At 39.2% G+C, this 13,980-nt stretch overlaps 1 protein-coding gene across 3 annotated transcripts in view; it reads right to left on the bottom strand.

Annotated features, from left to right (window-relative positions):
- Positions 1-1,630: 1,630 nt before the first annotated feature.
- PTP4A2 (protein tyrosine phosphatase 4A2) overlaps positions 1,631-13,980 on the bottom strand; it is a 28,916-nt gene continuing 16,566 nt past the window's right edge. For all 3 annotated transcript variants that reach the window (XM_035019238.1, XM_035019237.1, XM_035019239.1), the window contains 4 exons: positions 11,949-12,041; positions 7,179-7,309; positions 4,964-5,038; positions 1,631-4,164 (listed from right to left, as the gene is read on the bottom strand). In XM_035019238.1, the coding sequence (XP_034875129.1) occupies positions 4,056-4,164; positions 4,964-5,038; positions 7,179-7,309; positions 11,949-12,041 (408 nt within the window). In that variant the 3' untranslated portion in view covers positions 1,631-4,055. The remainder of the gene's footprint in view (positions 4,165-4,963; positions 5,039-7,178; positions 7,310-11,948; positions 12,042-13,980) is intronic.

Raw genomic sequence — 13,980 nt, 5'->3', positions numbered from 1 at the left:
CCCTCCCCCCTCTCATGCTCGCTCTATCTCATTCTTTCTCTCAAATAAATAAATAAAATCTTTAAAAAAAAAAAAAAAAGAATTGACCACTGGATTAAGTACCATAGAGGTTCTAGTAATCTTTACATGGGCAGTTTCAATGGAATTAAAATCCTCACTGGAGTGGGTTCAAGACAACAGTGTGCAGTTGGAGAACTCTTTTGAGTTTTGCTATAAAGAGCAAAGGGGATGAGTGTGGGCCAAACAGGATTTTTTTTTTTTTTTAACATGGAAGAAGTAATAGTATGTGGTAGGCTGATGGGAATGATCCAGCAGAGTGAAGTTAACGAACAAAACGTCTAAATCTGTGCCCTCGGAATGGGGATGGGATCTAGTACACGTCTAGAAGAGCCTGCCTTATGAAGGGCATGGACATCTGTGTGCCTGGAGGAAAGACAGAGCATACAAGCAGAGATGCAGGTAGTAAGTAGATATGATGGCAGGAGCCTGTGGAAATTTCCTTGTTTCTATTTTCTAAGTTTGGGCGGGGGGAAGGCCGTAAACTGAGAGAATGGGAAAAGTATTAAAATCTAAGTGTTTTTTTTTTTTAAAGATTTTATTTATTTGACAGAGAGACAGCGAGAGCAGGAACACAAGCAGGGGGAGTGGGAGAGGGAGAAGCAGGCTGCCTGCCGAGCAGGGAGCCCGATGTGGGACTCGATCCCAGGACCCTGGGATCATGACCTGAGCCGAAGGCAGACGCTTAACGACTGAGCCACCCAGGCGCCCTAAAATCTAAGTGTTTTCAAGGAGAGTCGAAGAGTAAATGAAATAAAGAAATGTAGCAGGACTGTCAGATGGTACTAAGGCCTATTTGAGGTCATGACGTGAAACACAGAGTCGGCATGTTCAGTCGCACAGGTGCAGAGAAGGTGGCAGACTGAACTTAACCAAAAGTGCAGTTTAGCCAGGTAAGCATAACGAAGCAAGAGATGGGGCAGGGCAATTTGCTGTGTAGCCAAGAGTGAATTTAACAACAGTCCACTGAACCTAAGGTAGGTAATGACCGGGAGGTGGGAAATTTAAACTAGAGAAGAATATCAATGAACTCTAAGTCACACATGTATTGTATCCGCTTACTCTGTTCTTAACATCTACAGCTCTAACTCCTCTTCCAGACTAAGATCCTCCAAAGTGGGAAGTGTTTTCTCATTCTTAGTACCTTAGCAGATAAGCTTGTTTTCTGAATGGATGGATGGACGCTTACCCTTGGTCTAAGGGAAATTCCCCACCCCCAGTCCTGTGATATATAAAGTTCCTCCTTTCTCACTGTTCTCTAAGAGTTTGAGTAAAAAGTTGCAACGCTTCATCAAAATCTATGGTATAAACAAATCCCTTGGAAAGAGACGAGATGCCTCATTCCTACAGTGTTATGTCCAAGAACTAAACCACAAAATGTACCAGATGTATCCCAACTCCAGTTAAGTTTACCCTTATTGAACACCTGGGTGGCATGAAATCTTTGAACTTCCCAACCTCTAATTATTTCACCTCCTTGCAGTAATTAACAGATCAGGCCTTGAGAATACCAAGTTTTCTAAGGAGACATAAATGAAATTCAACCTGGGGTGGAGAACGATACACAGACAAGGAGCATGTAAAATAAGTTTTATTGTTCTTTAAAAGGGTTCAGGGTTTGGTTTTAAATCAGGCTGCACACCTTTCATCAGTCTGACATCTCTCTCACCATGTCAAACTGGCTTCAGCTAGCAATACTTCATTAAATCCAAAAGAAAAAAAACCTTTTAATTTTGAGGAAGAAAATCCAGTTCTGAGAACAATTAACATTAGTATGGAATTTAAAACAAAATGAGGGATAACGTTTCGTGTCGCTTTATACACCCTTCTCCTCATACGGAACCAGGAATGCAATTTCCCATCTCAGGCAGGCACTGATACTGCACACAAAAACACACACATACACACACACTCCCCACAAACAAAAATCAGAGCATGTCAAAGGGAAAAAGTTTGTTACTGTATTGATCAAACCCTTGAAGTCAACAGACAGTCTGAGTTTAGAGGGTATGCTGTTTCGATCTTGAACCTATGTTAAAGGAATCTATTGTCCTGTTCTGAAAGAATTTTGGAGAGTACCATCATTTTTCACTTTAAAATTCTAGAAACAGTTTCAAAAAGCATTATTTTGTTTTGTTTTCTGGGATGGGAGAGGAGAGAATCTACAGATATTTATTTAGTTAAAAATCAAAACAACTCCGGCATAGGAAATAGGCAGTTCACATAGCCAGCCAACGTCTGAGGTATCATCAGTGTGAGACAAGGTCCCAGTCCATTCCTACTGGCCTAGCTGATCCTAAAAAAATGGGAAGTTTATGACTCTGCATAGCAAATCCCAGCAAGACAAGATGACCCTAAGCCTTTATTCAAATCCTTAGAAGCAGAGCACTATTAATATTTAGATGTAGAGTGCAAGAGCCCCTGATGGTCTCCTTCAACTTGCTTTGTCAATGCAGCCCGGTCACAACTGCCTTCTGCGAAGGAGCAGAACAGCTAGCTTCTCTAGATCAGCACATTGAACCTGGCAGAGAATCCGCAGAAGTAACAGTACACCATTTCATTAACAACAGTCTCTTTGCTACTCATTGGGTTGCTTTATGTCTCTCTTCTACCCTGTATGGCCTGTGGACACATACTCACTAGGCATTGTTGGTTTAGAACCAGCAAATTTTTTTTTTTTAATCTCATAAAGAACCTAGTAAGAAAATAACAAGGCAATCAGTGGTTAAACTGAACTGTACATAATGGGGCAGTTTGGAAAATACAAATCACAGGCATTTCTCAAGTCCAAAATATCCTATCTTTGCTGTTATTCCTTTCACCGTTCCTGAAAATTCATAGTACAAGTCCTAAATAAAAATTTTAAACTACCAGCATTCTCTGACATCATCAGACAGAAAATCAGAGTAATGCTACAAACCCACAATTCTAGAAAGTGTAGAAAGTGTGCTAACTCTCTGCCTGGACACTTTAGTGATGGCCTGGAGTGCTCCCCTTCAGAAAACAGAAGTTTCTGGGATACCCACTTAGCTTCATTGGTTGGAAAAGAGAATTCGACTCTCAGCTAAGTTCTTGGAGAAGAAAGACTATTTTTAAAATGCCATTTCCCCATTAATTTACTGAAATAAAAACCAAAACAAAAGGCTCTTGGCTACTTTGCCTAATGCTGAATAGGGTTTTCAAGAAGAAACTAACATGAACACCCCATCATCAGTAAAGACTAAAAACCACCTGGATCATATAATATATATGCCACTGCTTTTTTTTTTTTTTTTTTTTGGTGTTTTTTGTTTTTTTTGTTTTGTTGTTTTTTCTAAAAGTGCCCAGGTGGGCTTAAGGCTGCCAGACTGCACACACACCTACAGCAACAAGAGCTTCTCCTATTCCATCTACAACATGTATTAGGGGAAAAAAGAGGGAAGGGGGAAAGAAGAGCAGAGGGGGAGAATATCACCCACCACCACTGAAAGAAAGAAAAGAAAAGAAAAGAAAAAGAAATGAAAAGAAAAAAGAAAACAAAGGAAAGGAAAAGACAAAAGAAAACAAAGGAAAGGAAAAGAAAAGAAAAGAAATCCCACAACAGGGAGATCTATGTGCCAAGCATAATGGAAGAGTGTGCTCCCCAAACAGATGGTTCTGCACAGGCTAATGTTCTGCTGGTTTTCCTCAGAGACCTATTTTGAAAAGTTAAAAAAGACAGGAGATTTTGATATAATTCAATCCTGGCAGAAATTCAAACTCCAACAATTAGGAGCAAAATCATCCTTCACTGAATTAATCCCTTTTTTCTTTCTCTTTTTCTTTTCTTAAACATTTTATTCATGTTATAGAGGGATTTCTTTTTTGTTTGCTTTTTTCCAATCATTAGGAAAGTGGTTGAGGAGTACTGAATCCATCACTACTTTGGTGACACAGTTAAAGATTCCAGATTCACATTTCCAGGTACCAAGAGTTCCCTCTAAATGTACAATCAAGTCAGCCTTCGTTTACACTTCTTTCTACTGAACGCAGCAGTGCCCATTGGTGTCTCTGACGCGCAATCGCATCTTAGGTCGGTATTTCTCCAGGTAAAGCAGCTGTTTGGAATTGAATGCTCCCCTTCTTTTTCTGAAAATACAAGAATGACAAACTTGATCATGTAAAAAAAGAGCTGTCTCACTGAAATGCATTATTTATGGCCTAAGGCATTTCTAACTCTACACAGCTGAAAAAGAGCATTATTTCCTATACCGTATCACTTAAGAGAAAGGGCTGATGGGTGAGCAGGCAGTGTGTGAAGCAGTAGGCACAGATGGCATTCCTTGAACTATGCCACCTTCCTAGAGCTGCTACCATACATTTCATGCCCTCTTATCAGTCTTTTTTTTTTTCTTAAAGAAAAGGTTGAAAGGGAAAGGACAAGATAGTGACTGCCAAAGAATTCTGGACAACAAAATAACATGGCCCATTATTCCAGACTGATGCCAAGGTTGTCTGAGCAATACCATCCTGCTTTTGTGCCTGAACAGGTCACTTAAGAGGCACAGGTGATTAACTCCTTCTCTATGATTCTTCCTTGCCTCTTGGTCATAGCTGCATTTGGAAGGTATTTTAGATATCCATTAAAAGAGTCACTAGATCACTTAGACTACTACCTAGCTATTCATTTTAAAGATTCCTAGATATTCAAGTCATATATACTGGACATATTCTACAGTGTCCAAATTTGCCAGCTAAATTAGCAAATCTTTAAATCTGGGAGCCAACAGTACTATTACAAGTCTCTCCACCACTCGTTCCTTTTGATTTCTTCAATCAATCTTTTAAGCCAACAAATTATTCCATACTACAAAGGGTACTTTCCATCATTCCTTCTTCTTGTATGGTCTTGCTTTATGTGTTTCTGAACATAAAACTTCATACTCACTGTCTTATAAACTGTACTGCATCTTCATACTTCATTCCACATTCAATCAAAGCAAGTGCAACCAGCACAGGTGCCCTACAGAGAGAAACTCATGTGTAAATACCCACAAGTCTTTGGAATTAAAGGATTTTTTTTTAAAAGATTTTGCTTATTTATTTGAGAGACAGAGTGAGGGAGAGAGGGGTGAGGGAGAAGCAGACTCCCTGCTCAGCAGGGAGGCCGGTGCGGGGCTCAATCCCAGAACTCGGGGATTATGACCTGAGCCGAAGGCAGACGCCTAACCGACTGAGCCACCCAGGCGCCCTGAAAGACTTTTTTTAAAAGCCAGGATTACATATTACCAAAGCAATGCAAAGCTTGAGCTTTCCTTTCTTCCCTTATATTAAAATATCTGTTTTCCCTATACAGTAAAAATGTCTGTATCATGATAGTGTCTATGGTGTCATCCACTTTTAGTAAAGCACTAAATTCTACATCTTCATTAAGAGATCTTTATTCTTGGGGCACCTGGGTGGCTCAGACAGTCAAGTGTCTGACTCTTGATTTCGGCTCACATCATGATCTCAGCGTTGTGAGATCAAGCCCTGTGTGGGGCTCCATACTGCATGAAGCCTGCTTAAGATTCCCTCTCCCTATCCTTCTGCCCCTCCCTGCTCCCCTGAGGGCATGCACTCACTCTCTAAAAAAAAAAAAAAGATCTTTATTCTTTAAAACATCACATTATTATCTCAAATTTACACATTATATGTCATTAAAAATTCATCGGTCTTTAACCATCATCACACAGTAAGGGAAAAAAAAATGACCAAATGTGTCATCTATATTGAGTATCTCAGAAATTTCATTACAAATCCATTTTAGTATCTTTTCCTCATCAAATACTAAAAAGGGGCTAGACTTCAACAAAATCCTTTCTGTGAGCTAGGAGAGTGTCAGAGAATTGGTCATTAGGAACAGTTCTCTATGTAAGTATGTGGGTTTTGTTTTGTTTTGTTTTTACATCTAATAAGGGACACTGAGGCCTGAGCAGGTCTCAACCTGTCTGTGGTTTGGGAATACTATATGCTTCATAAAGCAAAGTAGAGGGTTTGTCTTCTGGGAAGACAAAGCTGTCTTCTCCTCTGAAAAAGTCTCCAACATAGTTGGATTTGGCATCTTCTAGGAATAGGAAGGCAGGGATGGAGGCCTCATGAGTCTGGGTTTACCGCTGAGGTAGAGAGAGAAGACAGTGGTTATAACCAGAAAGTCCAGGTGAGCTGTAGTTACCTCCAGGACTCGTCATTATTAGCACCCACTCTGGGTTTCAGGACAGTCACAGAAATAGATTCCTTAACAATAAAATAACAGTAATACACACACAGACAAAAATCTAGCAAGGGAAATGATGTTTTAAAATGTCCACTACATGGCACCAACTTTGGACTACCTGCTAGGATAGCTACCAGTTACCAAACTGTCCAAGTCAAGTTAGAACACTACAGTCTTCACCCTTCAGAATCAGGACTGGAACTTCTGACCCTGAAGAAGAAACTGTACCATACTAAACTGCACAAAAAGGAAAAGAGCAAACAAAAGGGCTGAGCAGGGGTAATAACCTGAGTCACCACCACCTTGAGGCAACAGCAGCCTGCACTAATGTTCTGAGTCAAAGTGCACATCATAAACTGGCATTTAATCTGCTCTTGATGAGAGTGTTGCAACACCATTCCATGCAATGCTCAAGGAAAAAGGTTTTAAAATCAAAGTTACTTTTCATTCTCCATACATCTCCTTTCAGAAGTTTAAAGTTCAGCCATCTGCTCTGCACCTATTAACTTCCCATTCATCTCAATCCAAAATTAACCACATATAGATTCTTCAGAATCTAAAATTATTTTAATTTTGTTGCCCATTTCAAAGACCTAAGCCTCTGAATATGTGAAATAATAAGGATAAAAATTCATACTGAATTAACCAATTTTTAGCTCAAATATAAGATAATTACATTAAATCAGTTTCAAAACAATTTCTGAGCCATCATCCACTAAATCTATTATGGGCATCAGAATCAGACAACCCACGAAACACAAAAAGCTGTCTTAAGAAACCATTACACCAGCTTCTGCTCTCATTTTCTTTTCCTTCAGGCAATTTACTATTTGGTGTAATAAATACAAACTTCTACCAAAGTTAAATTTTTGATAATGAATTCTGGGACAAAAAGGTAAGAGCTTACCTTCCCAATCCTGCAACACAATGCACTGCAACACAGCAACCTGGCTCTTCGCGAAATTTGGTTTTTAACAGGTTTAGCCAATCGTCTACTATCTGATTAGGGGGTGGTGCTCCGTCATCAAATGGCCAATCCTGGAAAGAAAAGATCTTTTACATTAAATTGTTATTTTCTGCAGGATAGTATCTAATGCAGAATAGCTGCATAGAACACAGGGTGGATCTAACTTAACTAACTGTATTCTTTTTTTTTTTAATAGGGGGTGGGTACAGAGAGGGAGGGAGAGAGAGAGAGAGAGAGAATCTTAAGCAGACTCCACGCCCAGCACCTAGCCCAATGCAGGGCTCAATCTCACAACCCTGAGATCATGTCCCTGAGCCAAAATCAAGAGTTGGACACTTAACTGACTGAGCCATCCAGGTGACCCTACATATCTATTCTTTTTTTTTTTTTTAAGATTTTATTTATTTATTTGAGAGAGAAAGAGCACACAAGCAGGGGGAGGGGCAGAGGGAGAGGGAGAGGAAGAAGCAGACTCCCTGCTGAACAGGGAGCCCGACACAGGACTCGATCCCAGGACCCTGAGATCATGACCTAAGCCAAAGGCAGACGCTTAACCAACTGAGCCACCCAGGCCCCCCAATATATACCTATTCTTTTTTTTTTTTTTTAAGATTTTATTTATTTATCTGAGAGAGAGAGAGAATGAGAGAGAGAACACGAGAGGAGAGAGGTTCAGAGGCAGAAGCAGACTCCCCGCTGAGCAGGGAGCCTGATGCGGGACTCGATCCTGGGACTCCAGGATCATGACCTGAGCCGAAGGCAGTCGCTTAACCAACTGAGCCACCCAGGTGCCCCTATACCTATTCTTAATAACACAATTCTCATCACTGCTGAAAAGTTTTTTCTAAGATCAAAATTCATGTGTGCCAAGGAACTCAGCCTTCTCAATGACATGTTGTCAGCACTGTAAGCATCTAATTTTATCTTACAGACATCTCTTATCAGAGTGATAAGACACTAGTGTTCTTTAAATATTTTATCTGACTAAAGCAATAATTAGACATAATAGAGAAAACTCTGATTAGGGCCTCGGCAAAGTAAGAGAGAATACAACACCTGTCAATATAATTTAAAGGTCCACTCTGGCAAAGAAGCATACCAACTAGTATCTCATTGATCTCTACGAATATTTTGAGGATTATCCCCCAAATAGTTCTAAGCTATGATGCCTTTTCTTTAGAGAAAGGCTCTCTCATAAGAAATCTCCAGTAGTTAGCATATCGTAACAGAAATATACTACCATCTTTGTGCTTGTCTATTTTAAAAAAGGGGTGGGGAGCACCTGGGTGGCTCAGTCAGTTAAGCATCTGCCTTCAGCTTGGGTCATGATCCCAGGGTCCTGGGATCAAGCCCCGTGTGTCTGGCTCCCTGCTTGGTGAGGGGTCTACTTCTCCCTCTCCCTCTGCCCCCCCCCACTTGTGCACACACTCTAATAAATAAAATCTTTAAAAATAAATAAATAACCAAGTAGTAAATATTTTTAAAGCTCTGCCTAAATTATACAGATCCCATCTAACAAGCACAAGTGCCACATGATAGGGTTCTGAGCAAATGGAGACCTTTTTCTCAAATATCCCTTTCTCTTTTTATATTCATCGATTTGTATATGTTTGTGTTTTTAAGTAATCTCTACCCCCAACGTGGGGCTGAAACTCACAACTCCAAGATCGAGAGTAGCATGTTCTACTGACTGAGCCAGCCAGGCGCCCCTTGGGTTGTTTTTTAATTAAGACCAACCCCATGTGCATATAGGCAGGGTTTATCTTCCTTTCTACCTGGCAAAAGGGCCTAAGAAACCAACATAAATCAGCTTTAAAGAACGAGGGGAAGGGAATTCACATTTTGCATTCCCTCTCTCCCATCTAGCTTCAAGGACAGAAATGCAAAAACGCTGGGAATTTTTTTTAAAACATAAGATTATTCTAATGAGATTGGATGAGGACACTTTAAGATGCTAGAGAAAGAAAAGTGACAAAGCACTAAATTGATTCTCCACTCATTATTGGCACCACTAGAACACTTCATGTAGCCCATTAGCCGTGACAATACATTATGTTTGATTTGTCAACTACACCCCATAATTAAAGGGCTGCCAGTGTTATCATTACAAATGTCACTAAGTTTAACTGTAAATAGCAGTAAAACCAGTAAGCAAGTACCTTAGTTGAGAGCTTACTTCCTCTAATACTCCCTAAAATACACCCAGTTAAGTAACAATAATATGAAACATGCTTCACTTACTCATATAAAGCAGTTTCTATCAAAAAAAATCATTAAAGGGGCGCCTGGGTGGCTCAGTCGTTAAGCATCTGCCTTCGGCTCAGGTCATGATCCCAGGGTCCTGGGATCGAGTCCCACATTGGGCTCCCTGCTTGGCAGGAAGCCTGCTTCTCTCTCTCCCACTCCCCCTGCTTGTGTTCCTGCTCTCGCTATTTCTCTCTCTGTCAAATAAATATATAAAATCTTAAAAAAAAATCATTAAAAAAATTATTTAGAACTGTCTGAACTTCAAAGTGACAACTGAAACCACCGTTAGTCTTTTCCAATATGCCTCTGAGTTGCAAGAACATTAGTCAAAAGATTTGAAAGGTCTTATTTTGGGGACAACCTCTTATAAAGTATTCCAGGGGCACCTGGGTGGCTCAGTCAGGTGAGCATCTGACTCTTGGTTTCGGCTCAGGTCATGACCTCAGGGTCATGAGATCAAGCCCCTCATAAGGTTCCCCACTCAGCACAGAGTCTGCCTGAGATTCTTTCTCTCTTCTCCCTCTGCCCCTCCCCCCACACTCGCACTCTCTCTTTCTCACTCTAAAATAAATAAATAAATAAAATCTATAAAGTATTCCAAACCTTCTTCACTTAGCAAAAGTAGATTAACAATCCACTTAAAATCTCTGGAAAAAGCAAAGAAATTCCAAGCTTAATTCTAAATGTCCTTCTTGTTTAAAAGTTTGTTAGACCTTTAGTTTTATCTGATCACAGCTATTTAAAACGAAAGTATAGATTTAAAGGTGTAGAATAAATCCCAGACCTACCATTATCTTTGACAAACTGGTTCAAGTTAAAGCTTTAGTTCATTTCTATCTCATAAAGGTGTTTACCAACATTATTAATTCAAACAAACTACAGTCAATCCACAGTTCATTTTCTCACCCAAGCCATCTGTCAAAACAAACTGATTTCTCATCTGCCCACTGGAGAACATACTCACAATACAGGAAAAAGAACTCGCAGTCAGCCTAGTTTCAGAAGTTAAAATTTTGTTTTTATATTTTTAAACACAGGGTTACGTTTTATACATGTTTATATGTATCCCCAGTGATTTCCAGCCAGGGCACCTTAAAGTCCTTTAGAAATGGGAATGAAAGCAAATTATTACCATACCATTCTATTAAAATACATTTTTAAAAAACATAATGCTTGGCTATTTAGTTTTTGTGTTTTCACCAAAATGGAGGTGAGGAAACTTTGTGGATCAGATATGAGACAACTGCCTTACCAACAGGACATTTATTTTCTTTGCATGAACTGCCTTCCCAACTACTGACCAATGCATAAAGACTACAGAACTACCTCTCAATAAAAAAGAGGAACATAACCTTGTACCAATATCTTATTACTTTCTTCCTAAACAGCTACTTAAAAACTCTCCAGTTCTCTTCCTACAACACTGTCTTCCCACGATTAAATCGAAGAACTCTAAGACACCTAAGACTACAAGGTCATTTCATTACATGCTCTTGCGGTTTAGACAACTATTTAGGCAAGAAGGTACAAAATTTTACCTAACCTGAGGCTCCTGTTTCCAATAAATGAAACAGTGTATTTAGGGACTAAGGCGGAATTTAAAGTAATTCCAATCACTTCATGTTCAAAGTGAAAACCTTCTTAGAACCTACCACAAAGTATCAGAAACTATGCCTTCTCCCTCTCCCTTAACCGCTTCTCCAGCCTTTCTGTCCCCTATAGGTTATCCATGAAATAGTAACTAATTAGTACTTGCAAAATCAGACAGAATACAGCTGACCCTCAAACAACACAGGTTTGAACTGTGTGGGTCCACTTACATGCAGATTTTTTTCCAATAAACACAGTATAGTACTATAAATGTATTTTCTCTTATTTTTAAATAAAATTTTCTTTTCTCTAGCTAACTTTATTGTAAGAATATAGTATATAATACATGTAACATACAAAATATGTGTTAATGGCCTGTTTATGCTATTGGTAAGGTTTCTGGTTAACAGTAGGCTATTAGTAGTTAAGTTTTTGGAAAGTCAAAGTTATATGTGGATTTCTGACTATGTGGGGGTTGGTGTCCCTAACCCCACATTCAAGGGCCAACCGTATTTCCATGTGACTTAAGAATTTCTGATGGAAATTACTTTCAGTTAAGATTCAAACCAGTAGCCTAGATACAAAAGCTAAATATTGCAATAATTTCCTAGAGAAAATAAAATACAAATTTCCATTTTCTTGAAATAAGTGTACATTCAATTTTGCTTTTCATTTGTTGAAAATACTCTGCATATATAAACTTCAAGGGCACAAATGGACAAAACTGCCAATCCAAAAATTTTTAAGATTGTTATCAACACTGTATCTCCTATAAGCTTCAAAAGCATACTACTGAGTGCCCAGTTTTAAAAATAGTTAAGTTTAAAAGGTACTAGTTGTTTGTAGTGAAAAATTAAAACACTACACACTCACTAGAACGTGGATTCCTTCTTTTTCAACTGGAGCTTTATCATATGTAGCATCACAAACTCGAACCAAAGTTGTCACTCCATACTTCTTAAGTTCCTTTAAAGAAGAATATAAGGGAACATACTTTTAGAATCTGCAACCAAAACTTTGAAAATGTACTATTATAAACTGAAGCAATGAGACATCATTCTTAGACAAAGATAAAAGTCATTCTCATGGGGCGCCTGGGTGGCTCAGTTGGTTAAGCGACTGCCTTCGGCTCAGGTCATGATCCTGGAGTCCCGGGATCTAGTCCCGCATCGGGCTCCCTGCTCAGCGGGGAGTCTGCTTCTCCCTCTCCTGCTCCCCGCTCTTGTGATCTCTCTCTCTCAAATAAATAAATAAAATCTTAAAAAAAAATCATTCTCATGGTGGCAACATATAGAATGGACACTCAAGCTCTTAGTGGAAGCATCAACACAATTACCTTTATAAAGGACAATTTGGTAACATACCACAAAAACTATAAAAGCACATATAAACTTTGACCTAGAAATTCTACTTCTGAGAATTTATACTAACAAAGTAATTAAAGATATACCCAAAGATTTAGGTACCAGTGTGTTCAGCATGGGCTGCTTGGAATGGTAAAAAGATGGAAACATGAATGGTCCAAAAGAGGGGAACAGTTACAGAGTATGGCACATCCATATAGGATACTATGACAGCTATAAAAATAATATTAAAAAGGTTGGGGGAAGATTTTTTTAAATATAGTGTGATCCTGGGGCGCCTGGATGGTTGTCATTAAGCATCTGCCTTCGGCTCAGGTCATGATCCCAGGGTCCTGGGATCGAGCCCCGCATCAGGCTCCCTGCTCCGTGGGAAGCCTGCTTCTCCCTCTCCCACTCCCCCTGCATGTGTTCCCTCTCTTGCTGTGTCTCTGTCAAATAAATAAATAAAAATCTTTAAAAAAATATAGAGAGAGAGTGTGATCCTATCTATATGAATATAAATAAATATACACATATATGCAGAGAAAAACATCCAGAAGCCAGGTATTAAGAGTTAAGAATTTTCAAATTGTCTTTTGTTTATGTGTATCTTCTGATTTTTACACAGTAAGTACTTATTGCTTTTTTAATTTAAAGAAACAAAAGTAGGGCGCCTGGCTGTCTCAGTCAGTGGAGCATGCAACTCTTGATCTTGAGGTTTTAAAGTTCAAGCCCCACAATGGGTATAGAGGTTACTTAAAAATCTTTAAAAAGGGCGCCTGGGTGGCTCAGTTGGTTAGGCGACTGCCTTCGGCTCAGGTCATGATCCTGGAGTCCCGGGATGGAGTCCCGGGATTGAGTCCCGCATCGGGCTCCCTGCTCAGCGGGGAGTCTGCTTCTCCCTCTGGCCCTCCCCTCTCTCATGCTCTCTCTCTCTCAAATAAAATAAAATTAAAAAAAAAAAAAAAATCTTTAAAAAAATAAGATAAAATGAAAGAAACAAAAGTAATCTTGAAATTAAGATTAAAAAGTGGTATATTACAAAGCCAACAAACATACCATTACAACAGCCAGAAGCCTTGCTCCTTTAAAAATTTTCCTACCGTAATGCCTAATCCAGTGACCACCTATCTTCAATGGGCCACCAACATCTTTTTATAGTTGCAGGACAGTGGCCTCTGCCACTTTTGGAGTCTATGACCAAGGAATCCACAGGCTGAAAATAGTATCACATAATTCAACCAGGCTTAAAGATGACTGAACAACCTAAGGGCACACAGGCCTGGAATCAACTTGTACACTGTGTACACAAAGTTAAGAAGCTCTGGGAATGAGAAGTATAAAGAGCAGGAATAGTGACATCCTACAAGAAGTGTCCATTCATCATTTGATTATCTAAAGAGTAAAGTTATTTTAATTGCTAAAGAACTTTATTTTTCACAGAAAGGCCTTCTTCTAAAACAGACTCGGGAAAGTTGTTAGTATTACATGCAGTCAGTAATTTTAAAACATTTCAAAATACAGGTAAAATCCTATTAAAATGAACTCCATAGTTGCCATTC

Source organism: Mirounga leonina, unplaced genomic scaffold (genome assembly GCF_011800145.1).
Source record: "Mirounga leonina isolate KUSES-001 unplaced genomic scaffold, KU_Mleo_1.0 Mir_173, whole genome shotgun sequence".
NCBI lineage: Eukaryota > Metazoa > Chordata > Mammalia > Carnivora > Phocidae > Mirounga > Mirounga leonina.
The sequence above is the reverse complement of the archived record's forward strand: the minus strand, read 5'-3'. Positions and strand labels throughout refer to the sequence as shown.